Here is a 15,967-nt window from a genome sequence, read left to right as displayed (position 1 = left end):
ACAGTGGGTATTGGCTATGGGTACAGTAGGAATACTTTCTCTTTCTTTCTTGCTGCCCTATAAGGTTGGAATACAACTAGGAAAAATCAGAACCAGCAAGACCAGACTGTCCTGAAGGACTGGAAATTCATGATATATTTGAAAGACATTTGTAATCAATTGACATTGCTTGGAGGGTTACAAGAAGTTTTGTAAGGACAACTATATGAATTACTGTGAAGGAGGACTAAGAAGGAGTTTGTTTAGGATTTGGATTTTATAGCAATAACTATAATAATAAAATGCAAAATTAGAAAGGAAGTTAGAAAACCATCAGTCGAGGTTGATGGAAGTCCTAGGCTGTGATAGCCAAAGGTCTATTATGTTGTTTAAAATGGGATGTTATGTTTGGAAAACGTGTAAAAAAACAAATATATATATACACACACACACACACACACACACACACACACACACACTGGTACCTCGGGTTACAGACACTTCAGGTTACAGACTCCGCTAACCCAGAAATAGTACCTCGGGTTAAGAACTTTGCTTCAGGATGAGAACAGAAATTGTGCTCCGGCAGCGTGGCAGCAGCGGGAGGCCCCATTAGTGGTGCTTCAGGTTAAGAACAGTTTCAGGTTAAGAACGGACCTCCGGAACGAAGTAAGTACTTAACCAGAGGTACCACTGTGTGTGTGTGTGTGTGTGTGTGTAAATATATGGAAATATCTCCCAGAATCCTTATGTGTGTCGCTAGCACTCCTTAAAATCCCTCCGTTTTCACATGAAGGAGCACATCTGAGTTAAAATTTGGGGTGCTAGGAATGTTTCCCATGGAAGAATTCTTAGCTCCCTGACAACTGCCTGCAACAACCCACTGCAGCTTCCTGCAACAACCCTCTGCAACTAGGACTGAGCTAAACCACAACGATGAAGGGGGTAGAAAACCACTCCCTCTTTTCCTTCCTGTGGTAGAGGCTGGTGACCCTTCTGCACAAAAGCAAAAGCATTTTCAGCTTATACACAAGGAAGTCAGAATCCAAGCCAAGGTGGAGAACCTGTGTCTTTCCCAGGTATTGTTCAACTCCCATCAGCCCAGCCAGCATGTTTGATGGTCAGGGTTGTCATGAGCTATAATTCAACAACACCTGGCAGTCTACAGGTTCCCTACCCTGGTCATATAAGTGGCTGTTGATTGAGCAGTGCCTTAAATGTATTTGAGAAAGTAAGCTTACTGACAATAACTTGCCTAGAAGTATATTTAATATTATTTATTACATTGGGATAAAACTGACTTGTGAGCCAACATAGAAATAAAACATTTTAAGCATGGTCAGTATTTTGCTATGAGCAAATAAGTGTTGCTTGACCTTTAAACAAACTGAAACAGAATATGACATTCTACACAGGTTGCTGGGATCAGAAACCTTTTTTTGAGTGTGACATTCAGCATTCACATAGGCCATTGATTTGTGGAAGATGATTAGTGGCTTGGCAGTTTTTATTGGCCTTGGGATGAGTTTTTTATCTGACATTCTAGGCCAATTAATGAGATGGCAGCTTTGGGCTATCTTTATTACCTTCCAGCCTGTGAGCAAATTATTGGAGCTTTAAAGAAATGAAAATGTTAAAATATTAGTGATTTAAATAAAATTGGAGTTAATCTTAGAATCATAGCATCATTCGGTGGTTTGAGCAAAGTCTGTTTCATTTTGGATTCCAAAGAGCATTTTTGGAGGCACTGATGATTGTTTATGGGCTCGTCGTTCTTGAGAAAAGCATTTAAGCGTGTAGATGGGTGTGCCTCTCAATTATGTCCTGGGGCATAATTTTCTTTTCTCTAGAAAGAAATTTCCTATAGGCCCTAGGACAGGGGTCGGCAGACTATGGCCCGGGGGCCGGATGCGGCCCACCAGGCTCATAAATCCAGCCTGCGGACCCTGCCACCCGCTTAGTCAGTCCCTGTGCTGAGCTAAACTGGCGCGGCGCAGAGTTTCCTTGAAAAAAAGCCACAGATGCCTCACCACACGGGGACTGACTTCCGTGATGCTGGCATGGCTTCAGATTGGCTGCAGGAAGTCTGGGCTGCACCATGGGCATCGTGGGTCTGGGCTGCACCATGGGCATCGTGACGGGCACATCGCGGGGCTTCAGCTGGAGCTTGGCACACCTGCTGACCCTGCGCCTGGTGCCTGGCTCAGCACTGCTGCTGGTGGCACGCTCAGCGGCCGCATTGGAGCAGCTGTCGGGTGAGCTGTGTGCCACCTGCCCAGCACTTCGCATGCGCGGCCTGCCCCCCGACTTGGCCTTGGATGATGGGCCGCAGAGCGTGGTGCACGCTGCCTGGGAGCTCCACGAGGACGGGCCAATGAAGCGGCTGCTGCTCGTCAACAACACTGATGAGCCGATGGCACCGAGACATGCTCTTGAGCACGTGCAGAGTGCGTTCCTCCTCCAGGTCCAGAGGTAGCTGCGGGACTGGCTTGCAGGGTATATTTTTTAAAATATAGTCTGGTCCCCCACAAGGTCTGAGGAACAGTGGACTAGCCCTCTGAGCTATTAGTAAAATGTTATGAATATAGAAAGGAAAAGACAGCTACAAAAACTACTGACTTCACCAGACTTCCTTTCTTTTATTTTCTTTGTCTTTGTTTTGGAACCATTCATTTAAATGTGCTTTGACATATCACAGATAAGTGGCGAGATCACAACTGGAAACAGTTTCAGGCAAGTCCAGCTGTAAATGCATAGCATCTCCTCTTATTTTGGATGTGATAAAGCATTCAAGCAATGTGTCCATACAGTGTCCTCTTTCCATATCGTGACTAAGCTGAGTATCTGAATCCATCCTCAGTTTGCACAATCACTGGACTTATTGTATGGTTTTCTAGGATTCAAATACACTAAGCAATCTTAATTTGCTTAGTTTTCTGGACTTGCAGCTTGCGTTGAATGATTGTCTACTCAGTGCTTCTTGGTTGTTCCTGGAAAGCTGGTCACAGTTCCTCTTGCACTTCCTGTGTCTTGCACTTTACGCAGTAACCTCACCAGGCTGGTCAGATATTGTACCCATGTAACTTTAGATTTAAAGTTATGAGGTGTAGCAGAGAGATTCACCCTCTTTATATTAACTTTTTGTAATGTTAAATCTATATGCAAAAACAAACAATTCCTAAGAAATCAGAATCTTTGGGGATACCTTCTGTGGAGATTATGAGAATCAATAGATTGTTTGGCTCCCCAAGGATATAGTTGTAAGGGTTGCCCCATGGTTGGCTTAGTTTGACCTTTTTCAGTTTTTTTGAGGGGGTGGGGTGGCTCTCTGTAAAGCTTAGGAACTATGTGTGTGATATAGCTGCTGGACTGTTAGCTGTCCCATTCACATTAGTAGGTGAGTTATTAACAGTACACTATTTTCCCCCTACTGCGTCAGGAGGGGTGGAATGGAGAGTAGACTTGTGGCGTTACCAACTTTAAAAAATAAATGAATTGCTTAGTTGTTCATGGGAAGGGTTTGTTTTCTGAGCTGTTGAATAAAACTCCTTCTATAGGGTAAGTTCAGCAGGTTTCCTCCAGTAACTTATATGCTGAGAAATGGCAATTTCCCCTTAAACAGAAGCATCACCTTAAGACACTTTACCTGTAACCTGTTCAAAAATAGAGTTATAGCTGCAGTGCTACTGCATGGTAATAAAATTGGCAACACACTCTGTCAATTCCTGCCATTTGTGTTCTCTACTGCTTTAAAAATGGAATCTTCACCCTGTGATTAGCCCTGCCAAGAAATTTTATAATGTCTTACTGGAGCATATAAATCAACATAGCCAGTGGCAGTATTTAATTTGACTTCCCTGAAACAGTCAAGCACGATGCAGTTTGTTTAAATAAAAGGTGACTAAGTTGGGGTGTCTGAGAATGATTTCATGGCAAATCATTTGAAAGCTTATCCATCAGGATACTTGGGTGTGGGGGCTGAAATTTGAATTACTGTGTGTGTAAATTTGCATATATGAAGTGTGTGTGTCTGTGTGCGTGTGCACATATGCACATACATGTAGTGGGAGCTTAGTACGTTCATATGTAAGAGCTGAACCAGTTCCACAGGAAAGCCTTGCAGGAATTGCATTGATGGTTAGTGGAAATGAAAACTCAATTTAGCTTTCAACATGTGACTTCCTATTTCTGTAAGGTACTTCCAAGGGACTTCCTCTGCTAAATCAGCTGAAGCTTTTCTGCAATTTAACTCTAAAACATAGCTCAGTCTGCCTTGCCACAGAGCGGTGTGTTCACTTTGATTTGTTTTTACAGAGATTTCCCCCCACTTTCCCTCCCCTTCTCTCCTGTGCCATTTCCAGCATGTAAAGATCTAGTGGCTCCAACTCGTGATCGAAAACTGAATACATTTGTGCAGATCACCGTGGTTCAACCTGGAGAACAGTCTTCAACACGATATACAAGCACAGAAATTGTGGAGGTGAGCTCCTTTCTTTGTTCGATCGCCATTAGTCATCAAACGCTAAGTTTTCTTTTCTTTTTTAAGCCAGTATAAAGCAGGGGAGGAGAGGGGGGTTGCTGGCATTTGCTTGTTTGTGAAACTTCTGCTTCTACAGAAGGAAACATAAAAAGTTGTTTGGCTTTTCAGACACGCTACAAAATGCTCTGGGGAGCTATTGCTTCTCCTTTGATGTTAAGACCCCCCCCCCAAAAAAAAATGTAGAAGTATTTTAAAATATGGAGTTTCTGCGAAGAAAATGTTAGCATGCTGTATGTTTGCAATGAACTATGTCGTCTGAAACACAAGGCTTTGTGCTTCATGAAGAATGCGTTCTACGGTTTATACTGATAATATTTGTAGGCATAACTTTCTGCAGCAAACATTGCCTGGTGTGGCTTTGCCCTGGTGACTTTTGGCTTTGCTTCTTGGAACAAGGGTTTACTTTTTGTTACCAAATATTCATGTTAAGGAGTTTTAGGTTACGTTGTGGAAGGAAGCAGGTTTTAATTCTGTGAAACTACATCCGAATTAGCTTCTCACTATTAAAGAAAGTTTCCTGGTGCATCAAGGGAATGCTTTTTGAGCAGTCTTCCGGCTGCAAATTTAGCTGTCGTGACTTGAACTGCTAGCAGTACTAAAGCTGTAACTCAAACAGCCTGCAACACAGCAGGATGGGCCTTGCGCAGACTGTTTTGGCGTGTTGCACTGCATTTGTTGTAGCAGACTGTTCAGGCATCAGTCGAACCCTTTCCTATTACAGTTTAGAGTTAGCTGACATTCTACACAGAACCCTATATATGTTCAAACTCTGTGTTTTATTTCCATGTATTCTTCCATTTGTATGCCACCAGTATCCCTCAAAGGAGGCTAAAAGCAAATTAAAAACAATACAGCTGAGTTGGATTTTTTTTTAAAAAAAAACCCTTTATTGATCTGCAAGACCACTATGCAGTATCACAAGACTACTTTGCAAAATCCCATCCTCGTGGAAAGCAGGTTTGCTTCGTGGAAGAGGGCACTGCTTCTTAAGACATACAAAGCCCCTGCGCTCATGGACAAGTAGTTTCGTGCTTCTTTTAATCACAGCATGAAGTAAACACCTTCCATAAGAAAAATACACAGCAGGGGAAGACGGCAATGATAAAACCCTGACAATTACAACTCTCAAAAGATTTGGTGGAAACGGTTTCTTTTCCTAGGAAAATTGCTTGTAGAAGAATGTAATGTGGGTGGGAGAAGGAGAGTAGAATGGCTTGCTTCAGCTCCTGCTAGCTTATAGTATCTTGCAGGAAATGCATGGCTGGCTGGCTGGCTGGCTGGAAGCCTAAACAAGAGCTCTTCTGTTATTGTATGGTATTGGTTTATTGCAAAAGTCTGTGGCAAGTTATAAATAAATTTACAGTATTGGTATTCTTTTTTATCACTTTCATTAAGTGTGAAGCAGCTGTTACATTTATATCTGACCTCTCTGCATAGAGCTTTAAGATGAAAAATGTGGTTCAAAAACATATATTTGAAAATACTTAAGTACAAAAAGGTTTTTTCAAACTTATTCCATGATGGTAGTGTTACTGCAATTTCTTTAAAAAAGACAGAGAGAGGGAGGGAGTGTGGGGAACCTTTTTCAGCCAGAGGACTGAAATCCCATCCTCTGGGGGATACATGCCAATGATGGGCATGGCCAAAATGGGCAAGGTCACCCCCCACATATATACATGTGGACATGCATATACACACACATGCATTTTAGTGATTAAGAAGAAGGAACACCACCTTACACAACACAAGCGAATATGAGGTTATTTGCTTTCCAGTGTTATTTCCAAGGTCAATACTGAGTAGCTGAACAGTCAGTAGGCTAAAGAATGGAGTACTTCTGCTTTTACATACCCTGAGTATCTTATGCATGGAAGAACAACAATTAACTTGAAGGAAATGTGGTATTTGGCAGTACTAACTGCATCAACAAGCTTAGTTCTTCATGCAAAATTTATCCTGCCCTTCCTCCAAGTTGTTAAGGACAACATAAATTCCCTGCCCCAGTGTGGTGTAGTGGTTAAGAGCGGTAGACTCGTAATCTGGTGAACTGAGTTCGCTTCCCCGCTCCTCCACATGCAGCTGCTGGGTGACCTTGGGCTAGTCACACTTCTTTGAAGTCTCTCAGCCCCACTCACCTCACAGAGTGTTTGTTGTGGGGGAAGAAGGGAAAGGAGAATGTTAGCCGCTTTGAGACTCCTTCGGGTAGTGATAAAGCAGGATATCAAATCCAAACTCCTCTTCTTCTTATCTTTACAACAGCCCTGTGAGGTTGGTTATGCTGAAATGTATTCACTGACCCATGGCCACATATTCCTTTTTGGCTGAGGAAATTCTCCCTCACTGAAGGCCAACACTCCAGTTGCTATGCCACACCGGTCCTGCTATATTAAACACAAAGTGTCATTTAAAATAATATTTTTAAAGCTGATTCTGCAAAACGTATTGAGCACCACCCAAGGTGTAGCCTTTGGTGCTGAAAACTCTAGTCCCAGCCAAGCTGTGGCTTTCTGCACTTACTTTACTCAGTGGTGAGGCAAAGGCATTCGTTGCACACTCAAAGGCACTCTCTTTTACATCACTTGTTCCATGGCTAAGACTTGGGTGCTAGAAATAGGTTCTAGTACTAAACCTTGATAAGCCTAGTTGGAATTATTTCCATCATACTACAAGCCTATGCATTTCAACTATGAATCAGTTTTTAGTTTAGCTTGCATTGTTGAGAAAATACTTCTTAAAATGAAAAGGTTATTGATTTTTTTTAAAAAAATAGATAAATCAAACATTGTTCAAGCTATGCCTATGCCTTTGCCAAGATACTAGCATTGAAGGTCAAAATGTCATCTAGTCATTGTTCACAGCCTGTTTCTGCCCTGCTTCATAGCCAAACATGTGGTTTTGATTTATTTTCCTGACTTAAGGATTTTTGCTGCTCTTGTGGAAAGGCAGTCAAGTTGTACAGCGCTTTCTCTCTGCTAGTCCATTGCAGGGGGTTGCATTGGATGACCCTCAAAGTCCTTTCCAACTCTGCAATTCTATGATTAACCATACATGAAGATAAAAGGCACGAACTTGGAGGGAGACATGAAGTTGGGAAACTTGGTGACTCCAGCTTACGGTTCCCACACAGCTATTTATGGCCTTGCCTAGTGCTTCCTATATTTTTAGTTCTTTTGCATGAATTGTAACATGTGACTACTTAAATGAAGTGCATGTGAATTTATATGTCTTGGATTATGAATGAATGGCTGAATGGCTGTTCCTAATTAGAGGAGTACTGCTTCGTAGTATACGGTGACACAGTTGCCTGGGGTGGTTTGTGGTCAACTTCTGTATCTCAAAAGGTCTCTCTTTATACTGATTTAAATGTCCGCGCTATTACACTTTGTATCTCTGGCTCTTGCAGTTGGCAATCCAAATCTGCCTTTGCTGCATCAAAAAATCTTGCCTTTGGAGATCCCGTGGCTATTGTTTCATTGACCATAGCTGACTGTAGCATGGCACACAGCTGCTACCTTGCTAAATCTGAGTTATGTGCTTGTGCTATGCAGGGAACAAGAGACCCACTGTTTCTGACTGGTGTGACGTTCCCGCCGGATTACCCTATCTATGAGGAGACTAAAATAAAACTAACAGTCTATGATGTCAAGGATAAATCTCAAGACACGGTAGGTACCTTGCTGCTTCTTTTGCTAAAATATGCACAGCAATATGACTGATCTTTCCATGGGTTTATTTTGCTATCCATTTGATCCTTAGGTGTTTTCAAGTGTTGCTGATTGTATTGAATTGTTGTTCAAGTTGCTAGGAAATAAAGAGTTAAGGTTGTGTGTGGCTTTCCTCTTAACTGTGTCTGGCAGCATATGGAATGGATTGAGATAAGAAGGGTAGAAAGAAAATAACTTCTCTCAAAATATGTTACCGATCATAGAATTCTAGTCATGTAAGACCTGAGTTCTGAAAGAAACGATAATCAAATCAGGCTTTAATTATTCTCATATTGAGACTTGTATTGTTGCAGCCCATCTGCCATCAGTTTTTAAAATGTGTATGTATTACTTACTAAAGAATGTATACTTTATAAGACTGGAATTTGTATCATCTACACACACACATTAGTAAGAGGAAATGGAATAGGAATTGTTTACCAACATATATCCAGCAACCCAGTTACAGTTTGTCTATATATTCTCATGCAGAGTTTTCCACCCCAAAGGTTTTTTGACAATGCTTAATTTTTAAAAAACATTCCTGTGTTACATTTCCTGCTTTTCTTAATATTCAAACGCATCTTTAAAGCATCCTCCCCAGAGCAGCTGACACGCAAAGAAGTCACAAGACTTTTACATTTGTTTGTGTGCAAAAGCTGATAAAATATGGAATCATACCATTCCCCCCTCCTTAAAAACAAAATGCTTTGCATTTGTATTTAGTTTACCTGCTATGGATTATGAATGATTAACACAATATTACATATTGCATTGATAATTTAGCTAAGATAATTTAGCTATTTGTTAATAATAAAATAGCTAATAAGATATTTTGTTCACTTGATAACTTTTCAGAGGTGCGACATGTTTAAATTTTGAAGTTGTATTATTTTCAGTGCTTTGTTATTGTTTTTAGATGATTTTTAAAATATCCAATGACTTCCCTTCTTACCCTTCCATGGTTCATTTGATTTGTCATACATTCCTGCGTATTTTACTATAACCATTCAAATCAGTTTTCCAATTTTACATTCATCAAAAATTATTTACTCTGTTGAATTTATCTTAGTGCTGCCAGTGTTTTCAGATGTATACAGTTAATTTCCATATATTCAATAAACATTTTCCACTTTTCTTTTAATATACCGTATTTTTCCCACGTATAAGACGAGCTTTTTTCCCATCTTATACACAGGTAGTGCTGAGGGGGGACGGGCAAATGGTTTTTTGGTGCGAGCCTGAAATTGTTAGCAGTGATTGGCCGCTTGATTGTTGGGGGGAATGCCAAAAATCACTCACCCGCCAGAACAAAGTGCGAGCCCGAGATTGGAAGTGGCTTTTGTAAGTGACGCAAGCAGTTGTGTGGTGCGTTCTGGCGGGTGAGCAATTTTCTGCATTCCCCCCAAATAATCCTCCCCCAAAGCTTAATCCCCCCCCCATTTTCTAAATTTTGAGGCCCCCAAAATAGGGGGCGTCTTATACATGGGGGGGCGTCTTATAGAGGAGAAAATACGGTACGTTTTTCTTGCTCTTATTCTATGTGTTAAATCTGCAAGTTCTGCGTATTCCGTCAACTTAAGTTGCTAATCCTCTTTAGTTGGACCTCACTCACTTTCCATTTGGGGGCTCACAAAACACAGGCCGCAGTTGTTGCATACATAAATAACCTTTTCTGACACCTAGGAATTTCTGTCTGGGTTATTCCCACCAAATTGAACTCTGGTTTTTTGGGGAAAGTAGTTTTGAACAATTTTTTCAATTCATTATAAATCATTACCCAATATACTTTTACCTATTTATATGTACACCACATGTACAAAAAGGTTCCCTCCACTACTTTACACTTCCAAGACATATCTGATTCTGTTTTATAAATCCTAGCCAACCTTCTCGGAGTTAGGTACCATCTATGAATCATTTACAAATAATTCTCTTTCAATGAATAACATACAGTAAATTTCAGGTCGCTTTCCCAAAGTTTCTCCTAGATGTTAAGCTCTATATTGTGTCCTATATCTGTTGCACAGAGTGTCATTGAAGCTTTAACTAGCTCGCCTTTTGTTTCCCATTCTAATGAAAAATTATACATTTTAGGCAGAGGTTTATCCTTATTTTGTAAAAGTTCTTTTGCAAATTGTGAGTTTTGGGCAAGAAGTCCATTCTTTCTATCTAATTTAAATATGTTGTATATCTGGTAATATTGCAACCAATCCGTAACGTGGCTCCTTAGTTTTCTATTGATTTCAGTTTGGGTCCCCCCCCCCCCTGTAAAATCCAGCCGTTCCCTGTAAGTTGCCCATTGTCTGTCCATATTAACTCTCTTAATTATAATTGCTTCAATGGGAAATAGCCATTTTCAGATTTTTATATTTCTCCCAGACCCTATAAAGATTATTCCTAAGAATGTGGTTCATAAAATCTAAAATGTCTGCATTGCCCAATACAATCCATTCTTTTAACCCACACAAACAAGCTGCCTCATAATACAATTGCACATCTAGCAGGGCAAAGCCTCCTCTTTCTATTGTATCTATCATTATTTTATGTTTAATTCTTGGCTTTTGCCCCTGCCAGATGAATTTAGAGATATATTTTTTCCATTCTTTAAAGCAGCTTAAATTATTTACAAGTACGATTGATTGGAATAAAAACTACATCCTGGGAAATCTATTCATTTTAATGGTGTATTATTTCCAGTGCTTTGAATAATTAGAATAAAGGTCTTGATTTACAGAAGTGCAGCTATGTTTTTGCAAATATTTTTCAAGGAATTGTTACAAAATTAATATTAAAAAATAATGCTACAAAAAGTCCCTTGGAGTGGGAAGGTTGTGAATGAGAGCTCTCAAATCTTCAAAACCAGGAAATACAGTGTTAATTTGAAATTTTGGAAATCTCCTTTTAATACCTTACTATTTTGTGCCATTTTCTGGGCCTTCCTGGTGGTAGTTGGGAGCAAGTCTATTATTTGCTAGTCAGTTGCAATATTATTTGTTCCCCTAGTACTTGGTAGCCACTTGACATTTGCCTCTGAATCACAGAAGGAGCTACCTGGCTTATAAGGGGGAGGGTTGTGTTCCTGTCTCCCCTGAGAGTTCTGAATCCTCTTGACCTGACTCATGGTCCCTTGACACAGGTTGCTCCTCTGTGATGTTTTGTTCTGAAAACTGTTGGTTCCTCTAAAGAGGATTTATCTAGCTGAGGGTTCTTCCCAACTCAGTACTATTCATCAGTATTTACCACTTTTGAACATTTGGCGGTGCAATTTACGGTCTCTCTCACACAAGCAAACTAACTTCATTCACACTTGATTTAACATTTTGTGGAACTTACAGCTATACTAGCTGTAATATTATTCTTATTACCAGTGATTTTTTTTCTGGGGGAACGCAGGGGTATGCATACCCCTAAACATTTTGTGAATCTAAGTTTGGCCTTATTGAGGGGCAGTATTTCAATATGAGTAGGAAAATGAGAGTACCCCTAAACATTTTTTTAAGAAAAAAAGAGCACTGCTTATTACTATCGATTAAGTAGTTGGTTTGAGGAACGCGGGTGGCGCTGTGGGTTAAACCACAGAGCCTAGGACTTGCCGATCAGAAGGTGGGCGGTTCGAATCCCCGTGACGGGGTGAGCTCCCATTGCTTGGTCCCTGCTCCTGCCAACCTAGCAGTTTGAAAGCACATCAAAGTGCAAGTAGATAAATAGGTACCGCTCTGGTGGGAAGGTAAACGGCGTTTCCGTGTGCTGCTCAGGTTCGCCAGAAGCGGCTTAGTCATGCTGGCCACATGACCCGGAAGCTGTCTGCGGACAAAGGCCGGCTCTCTTGGCCTATAGAGTGAGATGAGCGCGCAACCCCAGAGTCGGTCATGACTGGACCTAATGGTCAGGGGTCCCTTTACCTTTACCACCTCCTAATCTGCATGGTGGAGCAGAAAGGTAGAATTCCATAGACTGCCAGTTCAAGTGCTGAGATTAGAGGTGTCAGAAAAATAACGTCTGCTTGGATGTACTTGGCCACTGGAATTCATTCAGACCTTGTGAACTCTGAACTGCCATTCTGTTACTGCCGTTCCAGAGCAATCAAGGAGTAGACAGCAGGAAAAGTGACTGAGGCAAAGTGCAACTCTCTGACTTTTGGTCTCTTGCTAGCTTTGCTTGTCCCTGCCCTCTCCCTGAAGAGTAAAATAAGGAGGAAGGATAAAAAAGGAACAGCATAGCAAGTAGTTTGCAAAGAGTTCTATGAAGCTAAAAATAAAAATTTAAAAAAATCTTTTGCTCTACTTTATAAATGTTACATCCTTTTAATATTGGATTCCTATCAACAAGCTCTCCCCTTCTAACTGGTTTGCATCTTTTTAAAAAAACTTCCAATTATAGCACTGAAGCCCTTTTTAAATTGTGGAAACAAAAAGTGCATTGGGAAATATGGAAGTGAATAACTTTTAAAAAAGAACAATCTGAGTGAGAGACTGCTGGTGTCCTTCTACCGAGGCTCCATAGAGAGCATACTTACATACTGTATTTGTGCTTGGTTCTCCAGTTGTACAGCTAGGGAGAGGAAGGTGCTCCAGAAGGTCATAACCACAGCCCAAAGGATTATTGGGCACCCTCTTCCACCTTTGGAAGAACTGTACGGTTCCCGTTGCCTTAGGAAAGCAAACAACATCCTGCAGGATCCATCTCACCCGGGATACAGTCTGTTTGCACTACTGCCTTCTGGCAGGAGGTATAGAAACATCAAGTCAAGGACAAATAGACTGAAAAATAGTTTCTATCCAAGAGCTGTGGCCTTGTTGAATGCTGTAACTCGATAGTGAGACCTGGGAGTTTGATGGGGGTGGGGGTGGGGGTGGTTGGAAGGTGGTTTGTTTGGTTGTTGCTGTTGTTTTGCTTTGTTTTTAAGGGATGGCATCCAATTTCGTTGCACTGGTGCAATGTTGCACTAGTGTAATGACAATAAAGAATCTATCTATCTATCTATCTATCTATCTTTGGTAAGGAAACATTTAAACTGAGTTTTGAAACCAATCCAGGTTGTTCCACTGCATTCCCCAGTGGGCATTGGACTATATAGTATATATCAGAAAACCACAACACCATTTGTGACACTCACTGTTTATTGAGAATTCATTTCTTTGCATGGAGGTTATATCAGATTGCACCAAGCAATTGCTGGCCCATACTTATCTGTTCACTTTTCTGTTCTGCAGAAAGCCTGGGTTTCTTTCAGAGAGGAGGGGGCAGATTTGATGCAGGAGAGTGACAAATACTTGCAATTTTGCACAACCTAAATGTGCAAGTATGTGATTATATTCTACCTGCAAAACAGTGACAGGCGAAAAGCAACTTCACTGATGAAACCCATCAAAATTTAATTTTTCTTCTTCTTCTCCCCCTTTCCCCTAGTCCTATGCCTGCTTGGCATTCCCTGCTCCTTTTTTCTTTTATCTTCCCTCAAATAATCGAGGCTCAAAGTATTGGCCTTCACTGCCGAATGAATGAATGTGTATTATTATGGCCAAACAGCCACCATACTAAAACCAGAATTTCTACATAGTTCTTTACAAAAATGATAAAAATGATCAGAGTGGAATTTAACAATCAATATACTAATTAATAGACTTAAAATGTGTATCCAATGAAATAGTGAAGCTTTGTGGTCTGTTCAGTGCAGTCTTTTAAAAGGATCACGTCAAGCACATGATTAGGCAAAACCTACAATTGAGTTGCTGTTCTCAGTTGCTCTTATTTTACAATGTCACTGTTGTTTATGTTCTGCAAAACTTAATATTTAATATCTAATATCTGTTAATAAATAACTATATGTATCTAAATGCATTTTTATTCTACATCAAACAATTGCATTGTATTAGAGTGTTGTGATGATAATGGTAAGGTTGCAGGTTCAATCCCTTCAAGGGACAGCTGCATATTCCTGCATTGCAGGGGGTTGGACTAGAATTAGATGATTCTCAGGGTCCCTTCTATGATTCTTGGAATGTACAGTGGTACCTCGGCTTACATATGCTTCAGGTTACATACACTTCAGGTTACACACTCCGCTAACCCAGAAATAGTGCTTCAGGTTAAGAACTTTGCTTCAGGATAAGAACAGAAATCGGGCTCTGGCGGTGCGGCAGCAGCAGGAGGCCCCATTAGCTAAAGTGGTGCTTCAGGTTAAGAACAGTTTCAGGTTAAGAACGGGCCTCCCGAACGAATTAAGTACTTAACCCGAGATACCATTGTATTGTATTCTGATTTCTTCTTAGCACTTCAGGATTATTCGTTTTCAAATACCAGGTGTTGGTAAACAAAACATAATTATTCTGACAATTTGACTTGAAAAATCCATTTCCCCTTCCTTCTGAAAGTTACCATCTCCGTTCTTTGCCATCTATTGAAAGGTCATACATTTTTACTCTGTTCATCTTGCAGCGTTATGAAAAGACTTTGCACTATAGGGAAAAAATGACATGTGCTGGGCACAGTCCTTCAGCTGAACAACTGGAACAATAAAGTAAGATATAAATAAGCTATCTTGGTCTGAACACTTTTGAGGGGGTAGCAGCCAATTTCTGAGTGTTGCATTGAGTCACTCATTGTATAGACTGCTACACAGTTAGAACAACACACATCTGTGTGCAATGGGAGATTTGTGTCATTTGTTTTGAGGCTTTCCTTATATCAGCTGACCCCAAGGGCAATCTACATTGCATTGAAACAATAAAACACAACAATAATATAACAAATACCACAAAACATAAAAACAATATCAAAACAGCAGAGTGTAAGACAATTTTAAAATCCTGATCCACTTCAGTGCCTGACACAAAAGGATAATAGAGTAGGTGCTTGGTGGGCTTCCTTAAAGAGATGACAGAGATGGGAGGCCACAGGCAAGAGCACCCTCTCCCTGGGTGGTTTTAACTCCTCACTAATGCAGAAGGGACACGGGTGGCACTGTGGGTTAAACCACAGAGCCTAGGACTTGCTGATCAGTAGGTCGGCGGTTCGAATCCCCGTGACGGGGTGAGCTCCTGTTGCTCGGTCCTTGCTCCTGCCAACCTAGCAGTTCGAAAGCATGTCAAAGTGCAAGTAGATAAATAGGTACTGCTCCGACAGGAAGGTAAACGGCGTTTCCATGCGCTGCTCTGGTTCGCCAGAAGCGGCTTAGTCATGCTGGCCACATGACCCAGAAGCTGTACGCCGGCTCCCTCGGCCATTAAAGCGAGATGAGTGCTGCAACCCCAGAGTCGGTCACGACTGGACCTAATGGTCAGGGGTCCCTTTACCTTTTAATGGAGAAGTATTCTATGGGCAGCCAAGGTGTTGGGAAAGAAGAGGAAGAAATATGCGACCCCTAGCTACAAATTGCTCTAGTCCTGCCAGGCACCAAGCCTCAGGAGACCCAGCAAGGCAAATGAATGGAAGCCCATGAGTGAGTTTCTACAAGTGGGATTTATAGGAGTGATCCCTGATCAGAATTCGAGCCCATTGTATTCCATTCTCCCCCACCCCATGCCCTTTTCTTCTTTCTCTCCCTAGAAGTCTGCCTGCATTTCTTGTCTACTGTGCATGCCCACTAAGTATGATTTTTTGGTATATCTGTAAACCTTGTGGTTCTTCCAACCTTGCTGATATTACCTGTTGAGTGTGGATGGTGCCATTTTGGCTACATAGGCAGTGGAACTCGCAACCTGATCATTAAAAGTGAAGAGAATTGTGTCTTCCTAATCAG

General features: G+C 41.1%; 1 protein-coding gene across 9 annotated transcripts in view; it reads left to right on the top strand.

The window, feature by feature from the left end:
• INPP4B (inositol polyphosphate-4-phosphatase type II B) overlaps positions 1-15,967 on the top strand; it is a gene marked incomplete at its 5' end in the record, with an annotated part of 265,188 nt that overhangs the window by 131,168 nt on the left and 118,053 nt on the right. For all 9 annotated transcript variants that reach the window (XM_083519885.1, XM_083519879.1, XM_083519878.1 and 6 more), the window contains 2 exons: positions 4,341-4,459; positions 8,068-8,184. In XM_083519885.1, coding sequence (XP_083376011.1) covers positions 4,341-4,459; positions 8,068-8,184 — 236 coding nt within the window. The remainder of the gene's footprint in view (positions 1-4,340; positions 4,460-8,067; positions 8,185-15,967) is intronic.

The sequence above is a fragment of the Podarcis liolepis genome (assembly GCF_965112155.1).
Source record: "Podarcis liolepis genome assembly, chromosome: 9".
Taxonomy (NCBI): Eukaryota; Metazoa; Chordata; class Lepidosauria; order Squamata; family Lacertidae; genus Podarcis; species Podarcis liolepis.
This window is presented reverse-complemented; position numbering and strand designations above follow the sequence as displayed.